The sequence below is a fragment of the Triturus cristatus genome, chromosome 3_1, assembly GCF_964204655.1.
Source record: "Triturus cristatus chromosome 3_1, aTriCri1.1, whole genome shotgun sequence".
Classification (NCBI taxonomy): Eukaryota; Metazoa; Chordata; class Amphibia; order Caudata; family Salamandridae; genus Triturus; species Triturus cristatus.
In genome coordinates, this window is record NC_140583.1 from 993,898,920 (window position 1) to 993,919,507 (window position 20,588).

Here is a 20,588-nt window from a genome sequence, read left to right on the forward strand (position 1 = left end):
CGAGCTAGTAACAGCTTAGTACTTACACCTGCTATCTGCAAGATTGTTGTCCAATTCACTTCGGGCTAGTGAAGTTGAATGTAGCTCCATATGACCCTGGCTCCCTACTGGGGTAGTTGAATCTACCAACCCCACCTGATTGTTGGCCATACGGTTAATCGTTTCATCCCCAGCATAATAAACAGGCAAATTACTTGGATCAACAAGAGATAGATCAAGGATATCAGTGCACCCTAGGACATGAGAGGTTGCGTATCCCTGCCTCCCTATTGGGGAACACAGATCTGCCATCCCCGCCTGATGGTTGCCCATGGGATTAATCCCTTCATCCCCAGAACAATAACCAAGAAAATTACTTCGATCAGCAGGAGATAGAGCAATAACATCAGAACACCAAATAAATGAGAGACTAGGGGCAGTCTACTGATTTCATTTGAGTTGCTCGGCTTTATTGGTGATTTAAAATCCATTTTAGAGATCAACCTTAGTCAGTCAATTTCATCCAAAGTCGTTGTAACATTAACAGAGTTCCATACAATTTCACGGGATAGCGGAAATGCCTTTAATCCTATTCCCAATGATTGAATTCCATACAAATCGCAAGTGCGTAACTCGAAAATGACTAGGTTTTCGGCCAGGTAGTATGATGCGAGACCAACTTGTATATAGTCGTAGATTGATGTGCTCAATGTGTACCTCTTGGCTAGCACGATATCGGATCTGATCACTGAGGAACATTTCCTTTCAACTCTCAGCCAATTGATAGCTTTATTAATCAGAGCGTTCAAGCCTTCATGTGTGCCAGGTTTCAACTTTGGGACCCAAGTCATATAGATGGAGTATGAGTGATCTAGTAAAGCCAAATGACGATCATTATCCCAATGTCTCCTTGATGGATTAGAAGTTGGCATTCGAGGATTAGCAGTCTGCCAGTAAAGTAGTGATCTCCCAACCTCCTTGGGTGAATAGCCGGGGATGGACTGCTAGTGACAACTCAATAGATTCTGTGATCTTAGTGGCCTTGATGGTTCTGAACTAGATTTAGTCACTGCATACTGAGAGCTATTTGACAACTTCCCTGGGATAGCCGCTTTCCCCGGTTGGGGTCTGTTATGAGTAGTGGGAATCTCCTGCTGAGATGCGGTACTTAAAGGTGTGGGCGAGGGGAGTTTGCAAGTCGTACTGGACTAAGTTATAGGAAAGGGATTTGTGACCCCCCTCTGACAAACTGTATCATGTTTACAAGAGCAGGATCTAATTGGTAACTTGTTAACTTTGTCCGACAATAATAAGATTAGACTTTTAAGGTGGGCCAGTTTGTTATCCAGCCTTCCAAGACAGTTGTTCATGTCTTGTTTGGTAACATAGGCAACATTGACAGGTAAGATTTGATTTGTGTCTTTTGGGCTCGGTTAGTGGTCCCGTGGTTTCATCAGCCACACGTAACAGTTCAAAGCGATTGTGACAAGGGACATTTGCAATAACATTAATTTTGGGGTACAAGGAACAATCACAGCTCATAGTCGTAGTAGTTGGAGGGTTACTCAAATCGATCCTGTCAGGGACTGCTCCATTTGATATTCCCGCAAGCTTCGATGAATCACAAACACCGCTAATGATCGCGTCCGATTGTTCACACACTTTTTTTTTTTTTTTTAACATCGCTGGGAATTTTGGCTATTGACTCTTCTCTTTCCCTTTATTCCCACTAGTTTTTAAGAGTTGTTCAACTTCCTCAATAAGGTTGTCGATATCGGCCAGGGATTGCAGGTTTGGTTGTGCCGCAACTGTTCTGACCTTCCCAGATTTCTTGTTTTTTTTGGCCAGAGTTTTGTTCTTGACAGCCTCACCTGCCTTACGTTTACCCATTACCCCAAAGTTGCTACAATGCCAAACTCGGGGTAGTATGAGAACAGGGGTTAAAAGCAGAAGCAGGAACAGCCCAGCAAATTCAAGGTAATCAATGAGAGTAAGAGAATATAAATGGTACCTTAATGGATCGAGCAATAGGATTGTGAAGTAGTCACTAGTTATATTATCCTCTTGGAGTTGATAGGTACCCCGAAGTTCAGACGTTGGGGGGGTCCAGCCCAGCCTCATTCGGGCTCCGATGGGCGTGGACGGGCCCTCCCTTGACCCGGGGTTTGCCAGGGCACGTCTTGCGCTGCGGTAGACCTGGAGCCCTGATAAGCGCCTCCTGGCGCGTAACAATGTCACTGGCTTTGGCAGCGGTGATCGGACCACGTTGCAGGCTGGGGGATGGAGTCCCCTCGTCTTCCCCAGTAGGGGCTGGTTTTCGTTGTGGTATCCCTCGCTGCGAGAGACCCGGAGCCCTAATAAGCACATCCTGGCGCGTACCGTAGTCACTGGCGTTGGCTGCGGTGATCGGCCTGCGTTGCAGGCTGGGGGATGGAGTCCCCTCGCCTGCCCCAATAGGTGCTGGTTTTCGTTGTGGTCTGCCAGGAAGACATAATCTATGGAATCAAATGCCTTCTCGAAATCAGGTAGTAGCAGAGCGCAAGTGTCTCGGATTTCTCAGGCTGGGATAATGCTATATGTGCTCAAAAGGTGCAGTGACAGGTACTACTGCCTGGCATGAAGCCACATTGGTGTGGGTGGATAAGGGCCCCAATTACCTGTGTGGGGTAGAGAGAGCAAAAAGCGTTGCAAAATTTTAAACTCCATATTTATAAAGGATATGGGATGAAAATCCTCGCAACGGGGTTCAGAGTGGTTCGACCTGGGAATAACCACTATGGTCACTGAGTTTAGCTACGGGTTAAAGCCCCCTCCTCATCAGCCCACCGATATAGTGGCAGTAGGTGTGGAAAGAGAGAAGCATAGAATTTGCAGTAGCATTATGGAGGGAAGTCATCTGGGCCCGGCCTTTTTACCAGGTTTATCACCATGGCCCCAATTCGATTTCCTCAGCCATTAGAGCAGCGTCTAATGTCAACATTGAAGCGTTGGCTAGGATCGGGAGAGGATCTCTGACAAGAGAGGTTTGGTCTGTTCGGTCAATGGGCTTGGGCCACTGGCGTATAGCTCCTGATAATAGTCCCCAAATATCACAATGGTCACCGCTGATGCATGCACCTCTCGGACCATTGAGTCCGCCCCACCGGGACTGGCCTGGACGCCAGATCCCTGGTGGCAAACCAGTAGAGCAACTTCCCATTTTAGTCACTGCATTTGTACACCCTTCTGGATGATACGCCTCAGCATTGGCGGGCCTCATCAAGATACGCCTGTTTCAAGGAGACACAAGTAAGAATCAGCGGACTGCAGGAGTCCTTCAAATCATCTCTCTGGGTCTACTGTTTTAGTTGGTGATCTGTGTTTCAAGTGACACTTGGTGTGTGCTGGCCAATTAGGAGGCAGCAAATAAGTGTGACAATGGAGCCAATGAATGGTAACCTTTATTACAAACAATACATCTTGCGTGCAGGAGAACATGCAGCGCATGTGCTGTCACAGGCTCGACCTAAAAATAAGCTTACAGTTGAACTTATAATGGAAAGCCGTCATCAAACCGCCTCACAAACACGAAACTGAAGGTTCTCAGTGTTGTTACAGCCATATTCCTGTGCCCAAAGCATTCATCAGAAAGAGAGTGAGGGAGAAGTGTCAGCTTCAGGATTTCTCTGTCCTCTCCAACCCTGCGCCGCTCATGTGAACGCAGAGGAATGCTGTTCTGCACATGAAACAGAACTGAATGGTCATTGCAGATATTGTGTGGCCTTCGCTTCAAAGGGGCTCCTCTTTTTCAGGGACTAAGTCTATAGCTTCTTCACACTTCCACAGAAAGACAAAGCCCTGTCACGAAGGGGTGCAGACCACAGTCTACCTCGAGCTCAGCAGAGTAGCTAAGTCTTGCTTCTGATTGTTCTGTAGTTGGGGCCCTGAACAGCCAGGGCCACCCACACTGTGGAAGCTGCAGGCGTCGTCTTACTCCCCTACAAGTAGATAATCCACCCTTCTCATAGGAGAGACCCGATTAAATATGCATATGTGCCTGGATGAGGAGGTCTCCGGGTAAATATGGTGTTTCAACCCTTTCCTCGCTGCCGATGCATAGCAAACCCTTCTTTGGTGAGAGCACTTGGTGACCTTTTAGTAGGCTTGGTCAGTTAGGGGTGATTTATCAACACTTTGTGCCACTGCAAAGTCACAAAAAGAGATACAAACTGGTGCACAGTGTTGACAAAGTGTTTACTTTCCAGCGCAAAACATTTTTTGGGCTAGAAAGTAGCCCTAAAAGTAAATACAAAGTTGCGCACTGCTTTGTATCAAGAGAGCATTCCCATGTTACTTCCCATGGCTTTTGATGCAAAGTCCTATCTACTAACAGTAGTAGATAGGCACTAACAAGCATAAATGTTTTTTATCCCAACTTTTCCCACATTGCATGTGCGGTGCACTGAACAGCACAAATACAATGTGGGGATACTTTGAAGGTATGTCTAAGCATAGATCATTTAACAGGAATGCTACACTTCCAGAACCAAACGTATGCTAAACATCACACACACCTTTTTGTACTATGGTGAAGAAGTGTGTGCATGGCACTATGCAGTTAGGAAAAGCACCAATGTTGGGGGGGAGGGGGAGAAGAGTAGCAGCGCTATATCTTAGTAGATATGGTGCCGCCCAGATCTATCCTCCTAGCACAACACAAAGTGTGGTTGCTGTGCTGCATTGTGCTTTAAATTTGTAAATCTCCCCCTTTAGTGACCTGTTGCTGAGACAAGTAGCATGGAAACCACTAATTATTATAGGGAGTTCTTGTAAGAATGCTATGTGGGAGCTGAGAATGAGTTGCACATTAGTAGCAATAATGACTCTTATGGTTGCCTGCGATTGGCTTAGGCACTTCTCAGTGAGATCGCATTGGGCAGGCTGTGGCATTTCGTTACCAAAATATGCACACCACATGCTCTCACATTTAAACAAGCATTTGCAATGCAATAGGTCTCGCCTTTGCATAAGTTTGAGCTATTGGCATTTTAAATGACAATGCCTTTTATTTATGTGTTTTGAAAACCTGCTGGCGGTGCGTAAACACGCACTTTGTACTTATAGTAGTTGCTTACGAGAAGCAAGGCTGGCAGTAACTGCGCCTCTTTTACTGCCAGCCTTGCTTCTCGTAAGCAAAGACTATAAGTGCAAAGTGTGTGTTTACGCACAAACTTATGCAAAGGCGAGACCTATTGCATTGCAAATGCTTGTTTGTTTGTGTGTGTCGGTATCTCAGTAGTTGAACATGTGTATCCTATGTGTAAATGTGTGTGTGTGTGTGTGTGCCTATTTGTGCATTTATGTTTGTGTGCCTATCTTTGCGCATGGTTGTGTGTCTATTTGCGTGTCTGCCTTTGAGTAGTTGAATGTGTGTCTTGGTATCGGTTTGTGTGTTCTTTGTGCTAGTGTTTGTGTCTCCTTGCTGTCTGTGTGTGTACTGTGTATCTATGTGTGAGCGTGTGTGTGTCTGTCCTTCCGCGGATCTCGCAGGCAGTACATCACTGAAGTGTGGCACAGCCAGGGGCAGTGCCTGCAGGGCAGAGCCCTGGTATTTCCACCACCTTTGGGGTCCCTCCATGTGTTTACCCAGTGCTGCTGCTTTCATGTGCCCCTCCCACACACAGAGCCCAGCATTGCATTGTGTTGTGTTGTTTGCAGGTGGCCAGAAAATGCCTCAGCGGTGCCTGAGAAGGGGGCAGCGGGCAGTTCTCACCCCACGCTTTCCCAGGGAAGGGAGTCTCTGCTCACTGCCTTCCATGCTCAGAGACCCCCGCCCCTGCCAGCCTGGGTGATTGGCCATGGAGTGGGGTACATGCCCCCCTGGGAGCCCGCACAAAAGGGAGGAGTGTAAGGCCGGCCCGGGCCCGCGGGGGGCATTTGTTCCAGGCTTGGCCTGTGCTGTGCCCCCAAAGGGGAGGGGGTGATGGGCGCCCCTGACACCGGCCCGGGATTAATCGCCCACCCTTGTGAGGCTGTCAGGTCCTGAGTGGGGAGGGCGGGACCCCCCGCCCCACTGCTGCGCGGCCAAGCCCTACACAATTCCAAGCTGAAGTCAGCCCAGGCTTGGGCTCTCCAAGTAGCAAGTCACACTTCACCGATGGAGCCCGGGAGACAGAGCCAGAGCCGGGGAGACAGAGCCAGAGCCGGGGAGACAGAGCCAGAGCCGGGGAGACAGAGCCAGAGCCGGGGGGGGGAGCCAGAGCCGGGGGGGGGAGCCAGAGCCGGGGGGGGGGAGACAGAGCCGGGGGGGGGGAGACAGAGCCGGGGGGGGGGGGAGACAGAGCCGGGGGGGGGGGGGGAGACAGAGCCGGGGGGGGGGGGAGACAGAGCCGGGGGGGGGGAGACAGAGCCGGGGGGGGGGAGACAGAGCCGGGGGGGGGGGGAGACAGAGCCGGGGGGGGGGGGGGAGACAGAGCCGGGGGGGGGGGAGACAGAGCCGGGGGGGGGGGGGAGACAGAGCCGGGGGGGGGGGGGAGACAGAGCCGGGGGGGGGGAGACAGAGCCGGGGGGGGGAGACAGAGCCGGGGGGGGGGGGAGACAGAGCCGGGGGGGGGGGGAGACAGAGCCGGGGGGGGGGGAGACAGAGCCGGGGGGGGGACAGAGCCAGGGGGGAGACAGAGCCAGGGGGGAGACAGAGCCAGGGGGGAGACAGAGCCGGGGGGGAGACAGAGCCGGGGGGGAGACAGAGCCGGGGGGGGAGACAGAGCCGGGGGGGGAGACAGAGCCGGGGGGGGAGACAGAGCCGGGGGGGGAGACAGAGCCGGGGGGGGAGACAGAGCCGGGGGGGAGACAGAGCCGGGGGGGAGACAGAGCCGGGGGGGAGACAGAGCCGGGGGGGAGACAGAGCCGGGGGGGAGACAGAGCCAGGGAGACAGAGCCAGGGAGACAGAGCCAGGGAGACAGAGCCAGGGAGACAGAGCCTAGGACAGCGTCAGAGAGATAGAGCCGGAGAGACTGAGACAGAGCCGGGGAGACAGAGTCAATTGTAGTTCAAGCATTTAATAAAACATCCTAAATACTTTGCACTATTGATGCTGGATTTAAACTGCAGAATTTAGGACTTTGTAATATTCTCTGTCTGGTGGTTGGTATCATGAGAAAAGGTACATTTCTCAGTAGGCTGGTATGGGCTCTCATGAGAACGAGGGGGTGAGGCTTGCTAGAAGCTTCGTTGTGTTTGAATTTGTATTAAAAAGGGGAGCCTACACTGGCCTTGTGGAAGTTCACGCCGTGGAGCAGACGTGTTGTCACGGAAGAGTGGGTGCTGGTGTCACCTCTGAGCTTTCACCCTGTTCAAGCAATGGACTCCCCTTGAGCGAAGTGGGGTGAAATGATGGAGCAGTAGGTGAGGTGTCTCTGTACTGTCTCTTGATTCTTTACTGATTCTTTCCTTTCCTTCTTATTTTCTGATTCTTCTATCCATACATATATATTTCTACATATATGTTTGCCTTGATTGTGTTTCAATCATACTATTGATATGTTAGAGTCTACTATGATAGGTGCATTTGACTTACCGTGTGGTGCTATTTACTAATAAATACATCCCAGATATACCAATTCGTCTTTTCCTTGTAGCAGGAGGTGTGGACTCTTCTTGGCCAAGTATTCTGTTGTAGAAGGATGGGTGAATTCCCTTCTAGCAGGTAATTGGGTTATAGGAAGTTGTTCTACTCCTGGCAAGTGATGTGCAAAGTATATTTCGCTCTAGAGAAGTGCTGTGTATATATTGTTTTCTTGCCTTGCCTTTGGGGGAGTGTTGAAAGTTTGCCCATCTTAGGAAGTGCTGTGTATATGTTATATTCAATAAGTTTGGAACTGATATTCTCTCCCTGGGAAAGTGACGGTACATACCTTGGTCCCGGGGAGATCTGAGACCTTTCATTACAGGAGTCGTAGCTCATACGCACTGGAGCCAAGAGTACACAAGGAGGTTCATTTGCTTAGAAGGGACACGCATGCAACACTAGACTGCCCTCGGGTGCACGCACATACATTGAAAGCACCAGGAAGCAGCATGCTGTTACATCACTACATTCCTAACATTGACCGTGGCTCGCGCTCACTGCAGCCAGAACACGTCAAGCAGATCACTCTTTCAATGACCAGTGATAGACAAGTGACATTAGACTGCTCACTGGTTCGCGGACACACTGCGGGTGAACAAATCAGAAGCGCATTATTACCACTCGTCACGTCACACCTGGGAAGTGGATGTGGCACATACACACTGCAGGCAGGAGTAAGTCAAGCCATTCACTCACTTACTGACAAGTGACACATTGGTGATAGGAGGCTGTCTACTAATGCACGCACATTCACAATTAAGTCATTTATACTAGACCTGCCCAGTGGGCCTGGCTCAGTCCTTTGGGCCTAGAGTAACTCACGCATTCATCAACTTACCGGAAGAGACTCGCCTGACTTTAGCCTGTCTACTGGCGAGTGCCTGATCTTTTTGCTTCGTTGTCCTGAGATGTGTATTTCATATTCTATCACCCTGTAGGTTGGTTCTGGTATTCTAAGCGCACACATGCGCCTCATGACACAGACGAGACTGCCTTTGTACAGTGCATTCAAGATTGGAGAGTCTGCTCAAACACATTCCAAAGCTGATGGGAGGAGGGAAGAGTGGGCTGTGCCCTCTCTCCGCAGCAATGAGAGGGTCAACCACTGTTTATTTTTGCATCGCGCTTTCACTTTAAAGTGCGATGCAAAAATAAACATGCAGCCTGCTTTTCTTCTGCTGTGAAAGCTTTCCTGTCATTCAGTCAGTCAAATACACTTTATTAGATTTGTTAAAATCATAAAAGACATACATTTTACATACATACAACATAAAAACAGCCAATGATATGTCTAAAAATCAGTGCAATAGAAAACATTTTGAATTAGTGCAAGACAATTAAATATGTTAAAATCTACTTAAAAACATAATTGATTAAAGTAGTGCATTAGGTGGGACTTTCAGTTTCTTAATCCTAATTGCCGCCACTAAAAAACTGGCCACGCAAAAAATAATACGGGTGGAGCCCAAGAGCTGGAGATAAATTAATGCAGGCCTAACCTGAGTAAAGCCAGCCTCTCTCAGAATTGGTAACAGATGTTTTTCCTTATTTCCCTATATGTCTCGCAAAACATAATAAAATGCATGGTGTCTTGCTGCGAAAATTTATCACAGTTACAGGGAGGGCCGACTTCTGGTTTTGCCCATGATGGATAACTACCCAGAGTTAAATGGATCAAATTAAACCTAAATTTGGTCAACAAGAACCTATGTAAGGGTTTAGTAAGCAGTTTGAGATAAGGCTCTAGAGAAGGAGAAAAAATTAACATAAAATGTGATCTAACAGCTGGTTTCTCGAGTTCCTGCTCTTCTCGAACCAATCTGGCCCTATCTAAAAATTGTATCTTGATCCAGTTGACATCCTCCCTCCTAATACAAGATGGCGACTGGAAGAGTTCTATGCGACCCAGCTGTTGAAAGGTTTTTTTCAAATAAACCAGCCAGGGTATTTTATTAGCCAGATCCATTGCCATAATGTCAGACATAATGACATGATTCAAGGTTAGCTCTGGGTTAAGCCATGTTTTTAACCAAAAGATCAATGGGGCAAGTTTCAACCTGTCTGTGATATAGTCCAAACCCACCTCCGAGTGAATAGAAAAAGTCGGGGAGGATTTAGGGACAGACAAAAGGTATCTAATAAATCCATTCTCCACTCTTTGTATTTTTTCCACAGATACATAACCCACAGAGGTGAACCATAAGAGGCAATCGAGATACATTTGGTGTTATAAATTTTCAAAAGAGCCTCCATAGGCCTAGACCCAAGCCTCCTTGAGAATCCCATAAGGGCTGATGACGAACGGGCCGTGGATATACTCTTGGCCTTAATTTGGGGGGCCCAAGACCCCCTTTCGTCAAAAAGGACGCACAGGTAGGGAAAGACAGCCACCCTAGAGACCGCCTCCCCTTCACAGAAAAAGGTTTTTACTTTTAACCTACTTCTATGATGGCCAACCACCATCGTGTGTGATTTTTTGGCATTTATCTTTAGGTCTAGTTGGTCCATAAAGGCCCCAAATTGGTCCAACAATCTTTGAAGGCTCACGCCTGTACGAGCTAATAATACTGCGTCGTCCGCGTATAGGAGAGCTGGAATTAAAGTCTCTCCTACACGCGGAACATCAGCCCCCACTTCCACCAGATGTTTTCCCAAGCCGTTGATGTAAATGGTAAAGAGGAGGGGGGCCAGGATACAACCCTGGCGCACCGCCCCTCTTCGTTGTCCTGAGATGTATATTTCATGTTCTATCACCCTGTAGGTTGGTTCTGGTATTCTAAGCGCACACATGCGCCTCATGACACAGACGAGACTGCCTTTGTACAGTGCATTCAAGATTGGAGAGTCTGCTCAAACACATTCCAAAGCTGATGGGAGGAGGGAAGAGTGGGCTGTGCCCTCTCTCCGCAGCAATGGGAGGGTCAACCACTGTTTATTTTTGCATCGCGCTTTCACTTTAAAGTGCGATGGAAAAATAAACATGCAGCCTGCTTTTCTTCTGCTGTGAAAGCTTTCCTGTCTTTATGGGGCCATGTGTTTGGAACACACGGCCCCATAAAGATAAGAAAACTTACACGACACAAGGAACGCAGACGAACCCGTCCAAATGGGACGGCTCAAAAAGCCGAACAAAAAAACGTCACGAACACCTCTTTTCCAATGGCTGGCCAACGTTTAGCATAAACTGTGACGCCGGCCAATGGAAAAGAGGGGAGGGGCTTAATGCCCTTTACAGAAAATACCCAAAGTCATTAAATCTCGCCAGTGAGACTGCGCATGTGCGCAGCCCACGCCAGGCGAGACCTAAAACGGTAGGCAGTGCAGGCAGTTAGTAAGGCACCCTACCCTACATTAGAGATGAACATGCCATGTATAGAAGATGCAATGAATGGGGAGATCCCTCTCTATATGGGAGCACTGGAAAAACACCTCGGCAGTGATGAAATGAAGGCCCCCCCCCCACACATACTCAAAGCAGGCGTGTTGTTGACACTAGAAACGCAGATTCGATATTTGTGAGACTGTTCTGTCTGCATTTCTGCTGGCAAAGCTCTTAAAACAAAGTGGTGAAAACCATAACGGAGGTGAAGGGTGAAAAGCCTGTTATAGTAAAGGACGCCGAGAAGGGGAAATAATGGGAAAGAGAGCGAGGGTAGGAAGAAAGAGTGAAAGGAAGGAAATTTGAAAAGATGCAGGGGTAAAAAGGATGGAAAGATGGATCAAGGGTGAAAGGTTTGATGAATGGAAGGATAAAACGACGTTTGCCTGGGCGTGTGAAAGCAAGAATGGTTGGAATGATAATAGGCTGTGTGGATGGATGGATAGATAAATTGAAAGAAGCAACAAAGGATGGGTGGGTAGATTGGTAAACAGAGGGAAATGATGGGTGGAATTAAAAGAATGAATGGCTAAAATTCTTGTGGTGTGAGTGAAGGATTAATGATAGACTAATAATGACAGGGTAGATGGACAGAATTGTACAAGAAGGATGGAATGACGAAAAGGCGGACTGATGCATAAAACGATGGATCGATGATAGATCAATGGCTAAAAGGATGGAAAGAAGGTCGAAAGGGAGGAGAGATGAAGGGTCTTCTTCTACGGTGGACAGGACTCACTCGCTTCACTTACTCAGCTGATGACACCTGAGGTAAAGATCGAAATGGGTGGGGGTGGTAGGGGTAATTTTCTAGCTACTCCCTTGCATCACAGCACCCTTGGGAACAGTAATCTGAGCCTTAAAAAAAAACACAAAATAAAAAATCATGTTCATTTTACAAATTAATTAGCATACATGATCATGTTGTTCTGCGGTTTACCTGAACAAATCCAAAAGGGAAGTCTTTGTCTGTCTGTCCCTCGGAGCCTTCATGAAAAGATGCTCGCCAATCTTCAATCATAGCAGGGAACGTACAGTTATACAAATCCGTGTTTAAATTTGCATTTGCTTCGCCTACAAGCAATACCAAGATAAACAAAGTTTTAAAAATAATGTTTAGACTGTGATTACTTGATATTCCAGAGGAGATCCTAAATTCATTTGACGTTTTTTGGACAGCATTATCATATCTCGCCAGGGGCAGTAGGTGCTATATAAATACAATTACAGTATGCGAAACAAAACTGCTTCTCAGCGCTTTTATTTTTTTTAGGGATTTTTTGATTATCATTTTAGTTAATAACTAAACCATAGGAACGTGACAACACCCACAGACCCATGGAGAGTTACTTACATATATCAAAAACATATAAGAAACAATTCAGGATCCAGTCAACAACACAACTAATACAGGATAAAATAAGTTTTTACTATTTCGAATAAAGGTTTATGGACATTTCCTGCATCATGATTGCATTTATATAGTGATTCACACTACTGCTGAGACACCGAAAAGCATTTGCAAATGAATACCATACATGTCTGCCGCGGAGTGCTTGGTGCAAAAACATGTTGAACTGCAGTGTGCCCCATGTGGAATATTTTTGGTTTCCTGCATAAGTCACCAGAGTGGTCCTATCTTGTCTTACGTTATAGCACTTTGGCATGCAATGAAGGAAATGGAAAGAGAGATACAACACATGCACTTCACAATATTTGATTGCTGTCAATGACTTGAGCACGTAGATACAAAATCCACCCAAGAGTCAGAGGGAATGGAGAGGATGTAGCTTAACGGCTAAAGCGGTCGACTTCGAAGCTGGGGAACCGGGTTTCAGTCTCAGGAGCAACACTCAACGCCCTGTGATTTTGGGCAAATCACTTAATTTCCTCGTGCCTAACATGAATGTGTCAGTCTGTAACGCAACTGGAGCTGGTATAAAGCACTCTGATACCTTCAGGTCGAGTTTGCGCTATATAAAACTCCCAAAAATACCCCAAAAAATAACAACTTATGAGCAGCCTGTGACATGCTATGAATACAGGCAGTCACAGCAGAAGCTCTAGATAATTCTACAGAGTGAGTGGTGACTGAGATGCAGGCATGCACTGAATACAGCCAGCCATGGTACATGATGTCAAGTCCACCAGGAGAGGCAAGCACTGACCTATGGGAGGTCACTGGTTGCAGGCAGCCAGAGTACAGCTTAAAGGGTCCTGAAACAAAAGGAGTGTGGCCCATTGATTGGCACTGATGGGATGCAAGCAGGCTTAATAAATGCCCTATTGGGCGAACCCAGGTTAGACCACATCACGCGCTGGTTACAGACGGCAAGCATCAGAGTGCATGGGTCCACCCAGAGAGTAACAGTGGAACGGCCTAGGGAATGGACTAGATAGAGTAGGCTATCATAAATGCCATAGAAGTCAAACAGAAGAAACAGAGGAGTGATCCACAGCATGCAGTGAATACAGCAGCCATTATACCTGATCTAAACAGTCATTTCAGGAGCGACGAAGAGAAACTTAAATATATGCAAAAGGGAAATGCAGCCAAAGTTGGTACTCTTTGGCGCCTAACCAGAATGAGAAATGGGGCAATTTGCTGGCATGCACAATGGAAAAAGGACATATTTCACAGTGAGGTACTGACTTGCATCCTTCGCTTCACTCACATGGAAATGGTCATTTGTGTAACCCACGTGTGTAGAAAGATGTACATTGAGTGTGGCTGTGGTACCAGAGTGGAACCTTAGATGGATGGCTGGAAAAAGCCCCAGCAGTAATGTGCATTGTATGGATTCGCCCCAGTACCTCTGAGGTCCTTTGATATGTTCAAGACATGAGGATGCTGAGGATATGTGACAGTGTGTCGCTTTTTTTTGTAGGAAAAGCAGTTGCTCCCCACGCGTGTCATTCTTTTTCAGAGGTAATAGCCATACTAGGGTGAGTGGTGGTTAAGCGGAGAAACCTCTCCTTCTTTTTTGCTTTCATATTGGGCATTTCCTAAAAGAAGACTCCCAGTCCACCCCTTTCTTCCTGCTAACACTGTAAGACAAAGACCAGTCTGGAAGAATTACGCACAAAGCAAGCGCACTCTGTGACTAGTCCCAGAAGCAGACATGAGGAATAAGCTCACTCAGCCTGTAACCACAGTCTAAGTATGAGAGAAGCTATTAGTCAGAGTGCCAAGATTCCATTACCAGAAGCCAGGGCTCCCATAAGCAGTGGATACCAAAAATCTGCCAGGTTTGGGGCTGGAGACTGCCATCCACCCTTTCCCAGGTATTCGATGAAAAACATTCTGCATCCTGCCAGGAAAAGTGCTACCTGAGGCCTGCCTTGTAGAAAGTAGCTGAGTGACAGATGAGTACCTACCCATGCATGAAGATGTGGTTTTGAGAGAATGTGTTTTTTCTTTCTGATTCCTAGTTTTAAGTCTAATATGCTGGAGAGACTATATTTGAAGCTCCTTGACTCCCAGAAGTTAATTTAATCATTCATTGTAATTTATTATTTCATTTATTTAAATTACAATACTCATTATATTTCATTTACTTCAAATTTTATATTTTGCTTATTAAATTTATTTATTTAATGTCCTGTTATTTAATTTTCTCTTGTCTCAACCATAAAAAACGCTAACTGTCCCTTAAAGCGACTATTCACTTATTCCTACTAATTGCTTGCTACCCATCCTTAAACCACAAATATTAGTGTGAAATTAGCACCAGCTTTTTGCTAGTGCTATGGTACTAATAGGCAGGGAATGTAGAACTTTTCACCTAAGAGTATTAAATGCACTGAACACCACTTTCCACATGCCACAAGATTTTTTTGACAGTTTCCTACATATTCTAAATGAACCCCAAAGTAGTACGTCCATGAATGACAAAATACACTAACTAGGGCATCATTAAGATGGCAGGCGGACTTTGTCTGCCCGCCATCCTGACGTAAAAAGGGACCGCCCGCCATAGGTGCGGCGGTCCCGTGGGGGAGATTAGGATACGCCCACCGCCACAATGCCAAAAATGCATTTTGTGCATTTGCATGCACAACGTGGCAGGCACTGCGCGGTGCCTGCCATGTTGTGCATGCAAATGGAGGGGGGTACCATAGGTACCCCCCATGTGCACCCCCCTCCCCCCAGAATCCCTGGGGGCCCGCTACGGGCCCCCAATGGCAAGGACCGCATGCCTTTTCGTGGTGGCGTTGCCGCCATGGAAAGGCAGCTTTCCGCTGCCGTCCTAATATGATTGGCGGTGTCTAACAGACACCGCCACCATAGCAGACCCCTTTTCCGCCAGGATACCTGTGTGACCGGCGGAAAACTGGCAGACAGTCTTTCCGTCCGCCGAGGTCCCCCCCGCCATACTAATATGATGGGGGAAAATGGTTGGTGGGCGGGGAAGGATGTAGGGCGGTTCACCACTGCCATGCGGGCGATGGTGATCCGCCCTACATCCTAATGGGCCCCTAAGTATTAGTACATGTCTTTTCTAAATTTTTCGTAATAATGGCCAATGTAGCCTATTTGGTCTTTTAAAGTCTGTTTTCACACTACGGCCATTTGAATGACATTTTTACCAATTTCTTAAGTGGGATTTGACCTTTGGACTGGTTCCACTCATAGGACTACTTTCTCACTTCATGCTAATAGCTGGCAAAGTAACTTTTTGCCTTTCAGGAAGTGATCTCATTAGAATGCATGAGGGATTATTCTAAATCTGGAAAATAAACTCAGCTATGCTGTTTGTCACATTTTGTTTTTTCTCCTATACACATTCTACATCAGTAGGACATGCTTTAATGTGAGAAGCAAAATTTGTGTAACAGTGCATGCAAACCCCATTTGTAAATGCCTGCTTACATTTGTTGGTACATTAAAGTCAGACTAACTGGCTTTGCCAATGCTTGTTTTGTGTTGGGACTGAGGAAGACTCACACCCATTAACCACCATCCAACCCCAAGCAAATGTGGTAGAGCCCAGCACGGCCTGTTCTTGCACCTCCATGCCTCTTCAGCCAGAGAACATTGAGGCCGGAGACACCGGGTCACAGCTGAATGAGCATGCCTGTTCCTGGTGGGCCACTAAAGGAACAAACACTGCAGCAAGCGGCGCAGCCCCCACACCCCCTTACAACCACAAGGGTGAAAGCATGGCAGTGTGGGAACGATTGGACGTTGGTCACCTACACACTACCCAGAAACTATTGAGATTTGACTTTAGGAAGGGTGTGGTGGGAACCTGGATGGACCCCCAGAGAAGCAGGCCATAGCTTTTTCACTCCTGGGTAAAAGCGCCCTGAACACACAGTGAATAGATTCTCCCCGTATAATGGCAAACACTCATACATCTGCACACCAGCATTCGGTCCTTCGCATTTTATATGTACAGTATTAAATTGTGTGCTAGAGATAAAGTACTATTTTTTTTTTATAACTAAAACTCTGCTGGACACCAATGTATTGACTTCTATTATATGTTTCAGTAGGTTCTGAGTTTCTAACCTACACCACCTTCCTGAGAATGTCTCGGGCTGCTCGACTTCACTATCATGGAAATTAAGTGGCAAAGGCCGTACTTGATGCTCAGTTTCATGCTGAACATTAGGGTAAAGCCTCAACATACCAGTGGTAAAAGTATCCGGTTGTTATAATCTGAACCTATTAAACTGTACATGCCCTGGAACGCATAAAAAAGTCCCCAGAGTGAACATGTGTTATGTTATACCATGGGTGATATTGTGCCAATTCTGATGTGGGCGCAGGAAGATGGGAGAAGCTTCTAGAGGTTACCCTTTGAAGTTCCCAGGCATCCTGCCTTCCCTGTCCTTTTCTTCAGACAGACTACAGCAGGTATGCAACCCTTTGTGTGAAGGCAGCACACAGCCTATTCAAGTGTAAGTAGGGCTGGGCCAAGCTCCGCTCTCCCATCCTGTCAGCGATGGCCTATCCAGGCACACCGAAGGGCCCACCTAGGTTCTCCATTGTGTGTGGCAGTCTAGGAGGAATACACACAACACCAACTGTCAGCTACACCCAATCAACTGACTCAGGGACAGGCTATGGGCATTAAATGGCCACGGCAGGAAAATGCCAAATTTCTAAAACTTTAACAAAGGGGAGGTTGGACCTAATTTTTTGTCAGCAAGTCTAGGCCACTATCAAATGAGCAAAAACAAAAAAACGCCAATACTGACACTTCTCATAGGAGATAAGTTTGATAATCTTATTACAACACTTAATCGGCGTGATCAGTCTTTTATTCATTAATGAATCAAACAAATTTAGAACAATCTGTGTGAAAATAACCTGTCAAACATTCAAGCAGTAAAACAAGATGGAATGAGCATTCAAGTGCATTTGTTTTTGGGAGAAATATAATACAAAGAATACTTAACCCCTTTGCCGCGGCAGGAATTCCGCCGCGGCGCTGGGGGGGTTTGGGGGCAGTTGCGGTGCCGCTGTGCTCGTGACGGAACCACTCCGTCACGAGTGAGCTGTGCTCATGACGGAGTGGTTCCGTCACGTCTCCGCCCACTGCGCTAATCGCCCGCACAGGCGGGGAATTAGCGCCGCGTGGGCGGAGCGGCCGCCAACGGCCGCAGCATGACGGAACCACTCCGTCATGAGCACACGGCACCCGTGGCTCATGGCAGAGTGGTTCCGTCATGAGCACGGAAAGGGTTAAAAATATCAACAACAATACGTTTTTAGCACAGAACAAAAAGTGTCACAACAAATATAACAAAAATCATACAAAAACAAGTCCCAGTTCATGCGTTTTTCAGGACAAATGAGCCTCAGATGACTAAACCAACAATATGGGCTCACTTTTAGTAGAGTGAAACACCAGGAGTATTGCTAAACCACTAAATTGTTTAGGCTTTACAAAAAAGGACCTTCCAATGGAGTTGATTCAAGTATACACAACATGTTCCCTTAAAGCCAAACATCAAGAGTTTAAAATACACTACGGAGGCCTTGGTTTAAAAAATGTCTGGCTTTAAGGGAACCTGTTGTTTATACTTGGATTGACTCCGTTGGGATGTCCTGTTTAGGTCTCGCCTACATAGCACGCATGCGTTTGCATAGGAGAAAGACCTTTAGCCATCGATGTGCCTTTTCAGCCAAAAACGTGCACGCATTGCATTGCTTTTAATGGCAAAGCGTGCACGTCTGGCGATTCCCTTGCGGGAGCGAGCTTTGACACCATATGTTTGTAATTACTTGCAAACATATGGTGCCCCTGCTCGTTTCCGGAAGAGAAACAGACGCAGGCCCCCTCCTGTTTTCCCTCCCCCTGCTGCCTCCTTCTTTAGCGCGAGTCGTGCGCGCGCGTTTGTTTTCTTTAATGGCGCGACTGTGCTTGTTGAAAGAAGCTTTCTCTTCGTGACACACATGTATGCAATTACTATTGAGAACACGCGTGTCTTTTTCGATCAATCACTTGGGTCATTCATAATTAACTCTGTTATAGGAGGCGCGGGAGTGAGGGAGGAAGGAAGGCTGGTTTGAGCACTCTTGTCAGGGCTGTGTTATCCCCGCCACCACTCCCCCCCCAGCCTGGCTTCTGTCTGCTCTCTCTAACCGCCTCAACTATTTCGCCCTATCTTTGACACTGCCCCGAGGCCCCATACCCTCAGCCTTCCTATAACTGCTCTTAGCTCATAACCTGAATCTCGTTACCGCCGTGTGTCTTCCTGCTTGCGCACCGCCGGGTCTTGCCTACAGGCCTCTAGACTAAACTCTGCTCGCTCCTGACAGCCACACGTCCCTTGCTCGCGCTGTGCACCCGCCCTCACCTTTATCACGGCTTCTAACAGTAATTATCATGGCTGATTATTCCTGAGCGGGTCTGTACGTTTGTGCTCACATCCAGCTGTGTTAATGTTACTTTCCAGATCGCTTCAGTTCAATAGCTCTTCTACGCATACTCTGTGACACCCTACATAGCACAGCTTCCCTGGCATTGCTAAACCCTACGCAGCTAATACGGCTTTATGACAAACACGTGTATACATTGATTGAGGCTGTTCCGCACCTTGCCTCGCACTCCTTTTGTATTTAATGTTTCTGGAAATACTTTTACTCCAAGCGTAGTGCAACTACTCCTTGTAAAGAGCCCTGAAACATGTTTGCAGTTTTATTTCTTATTTTCCATGGTACAATCTACGCCAAAGTCCTTGCGTTAGTGCTCCGAGAGGGCTCTTGTTTAATGCACACCTTGGCAGCCATTGTATGTATTTGGGCAGGATGCTTCTTGCTGTGTAGTCTCGCGCTAAGCTAAAAATAACCCTCCTTACGAGGGCAGGTAATGAAGTGAGCGCGCGCTGCACCCTAGGGACACGGAGTGTATTGCGATGTTCGATGGTTCTGTCTTGCCTGTACCTTCTTCCCACAGCTCGCGCACACACAGGAAACCCCGTGCTCATTCCCAGGGCAATTAACAAGGGACAGGCACAGTGGGAGTTGCAGGAGCCTGGGTCTTGGAAAATGCCTAGTACTAGATTTCCAAAGTGTAGCAAGATGAAACAAGCCTTAGCAAAGCCAATAGACCTGTTTGCCAGCTTTTTGATTTTCTCAGTGCTTGATTTGAAATCAAGATCAGTGGATCTCTCAGGTGGGCATCTCGATCACGAGAAAGGGTTTGTGGTAGATTGGTCTTGGAACTGTGCTTTCACCCAATCCCTTTGCTAAGCGGCCTTATGACGTGGCAGTGCTCTCCTACATTATATATACACCCTCCTGGAAAAAAGACCTTCTCCATCGTTTCCAGTTTGCTAGGCAGGGTGCGGAGACGGTGCCATCCTTACCTTCCTTTAAACACAGTCTGCTGACTTTATTCTCGCCCTGGATCTCAAGGACTTCTCAAATGCTTCCTGTTCAGAACAGCAACATTCCAGTAGTTTCCAAGATACATCCTGCAGGCTTCTTGTACTAGAAACCTTCAGAAGACTAACCAGTCTCTTTCATTCAGATAGTCATTAGACAGCAGTTATCAGCCAAGCCACTCCAATTTCCTTTGGCACTAAAGGTTTCTGCTAAGGACTTAGCCCTGGACCTATTTCATGAACATGGGTAAAGGTTTTTGTTTATCTTTGTGATGGCTGAGCTCTTTCTTTTCATTAACTTGTTCCTGGAATTTGCTTTTGCATAAATTTGGCTTATCACCTGTAGAAACCATTGTGTGGGATGGCACAGTGTCGTCTGATCATAGAGACAACTGTTCAACCGCGCTTGTTTGGAGTCTTAAAATCCTTTCACAACAAGCATTGGCATAGCCAATAGGTCTCGATTTGGGACCTTATAAGTATTTAGTTATACAGCACAATTTCCTTGGTGCAACAACATTAATTGTTGCATGGTTAAACACTTATAAGGCCCCAAAGGCGAGACCTATTGGCTATGCCGATGCTTGATTGTAAAGCCTTTAATTTTGTTTACTATAGTCCAGAACAAGATCATCATCAATGTTCACAAGTAGAGCTAAACAAACAACAGGAATCTGCATTGCTCTGCCCATGATCACTTCATGAAGCAGGAGCCCTGTCACTTTAATAGGTGTACTTCCTAAACTCACCAATACCGGTGGTAGAGCATCAGCCATTTCAGG

The 20,588-nt window shown here is 47.0% G+C and overlaps 1 protein-coding gene across 1 annotated transcript in view; it reads right to left on the reverse strand.

The window, feature by feature from the left end:
• SIAE (sialic acid acetylesterase) overlaps nucleotides 1–20,588 on the reverse strand; it is a 399,874-nt gene that overhangs the window by 90,417 nt on the left and 288,869 nt on the right. The window contains exon 7 of the mRNA XM_085645673.1: nucleotides 11,906–12,039. Coding sequence (XP_085501799.1) covers nucleotides 11,906–12,039 — 134 coding nt within the window. The remainder of the gene's footprint in view (nucleotides 1–11,905; nucleotides 12,040–20,588) is intronic.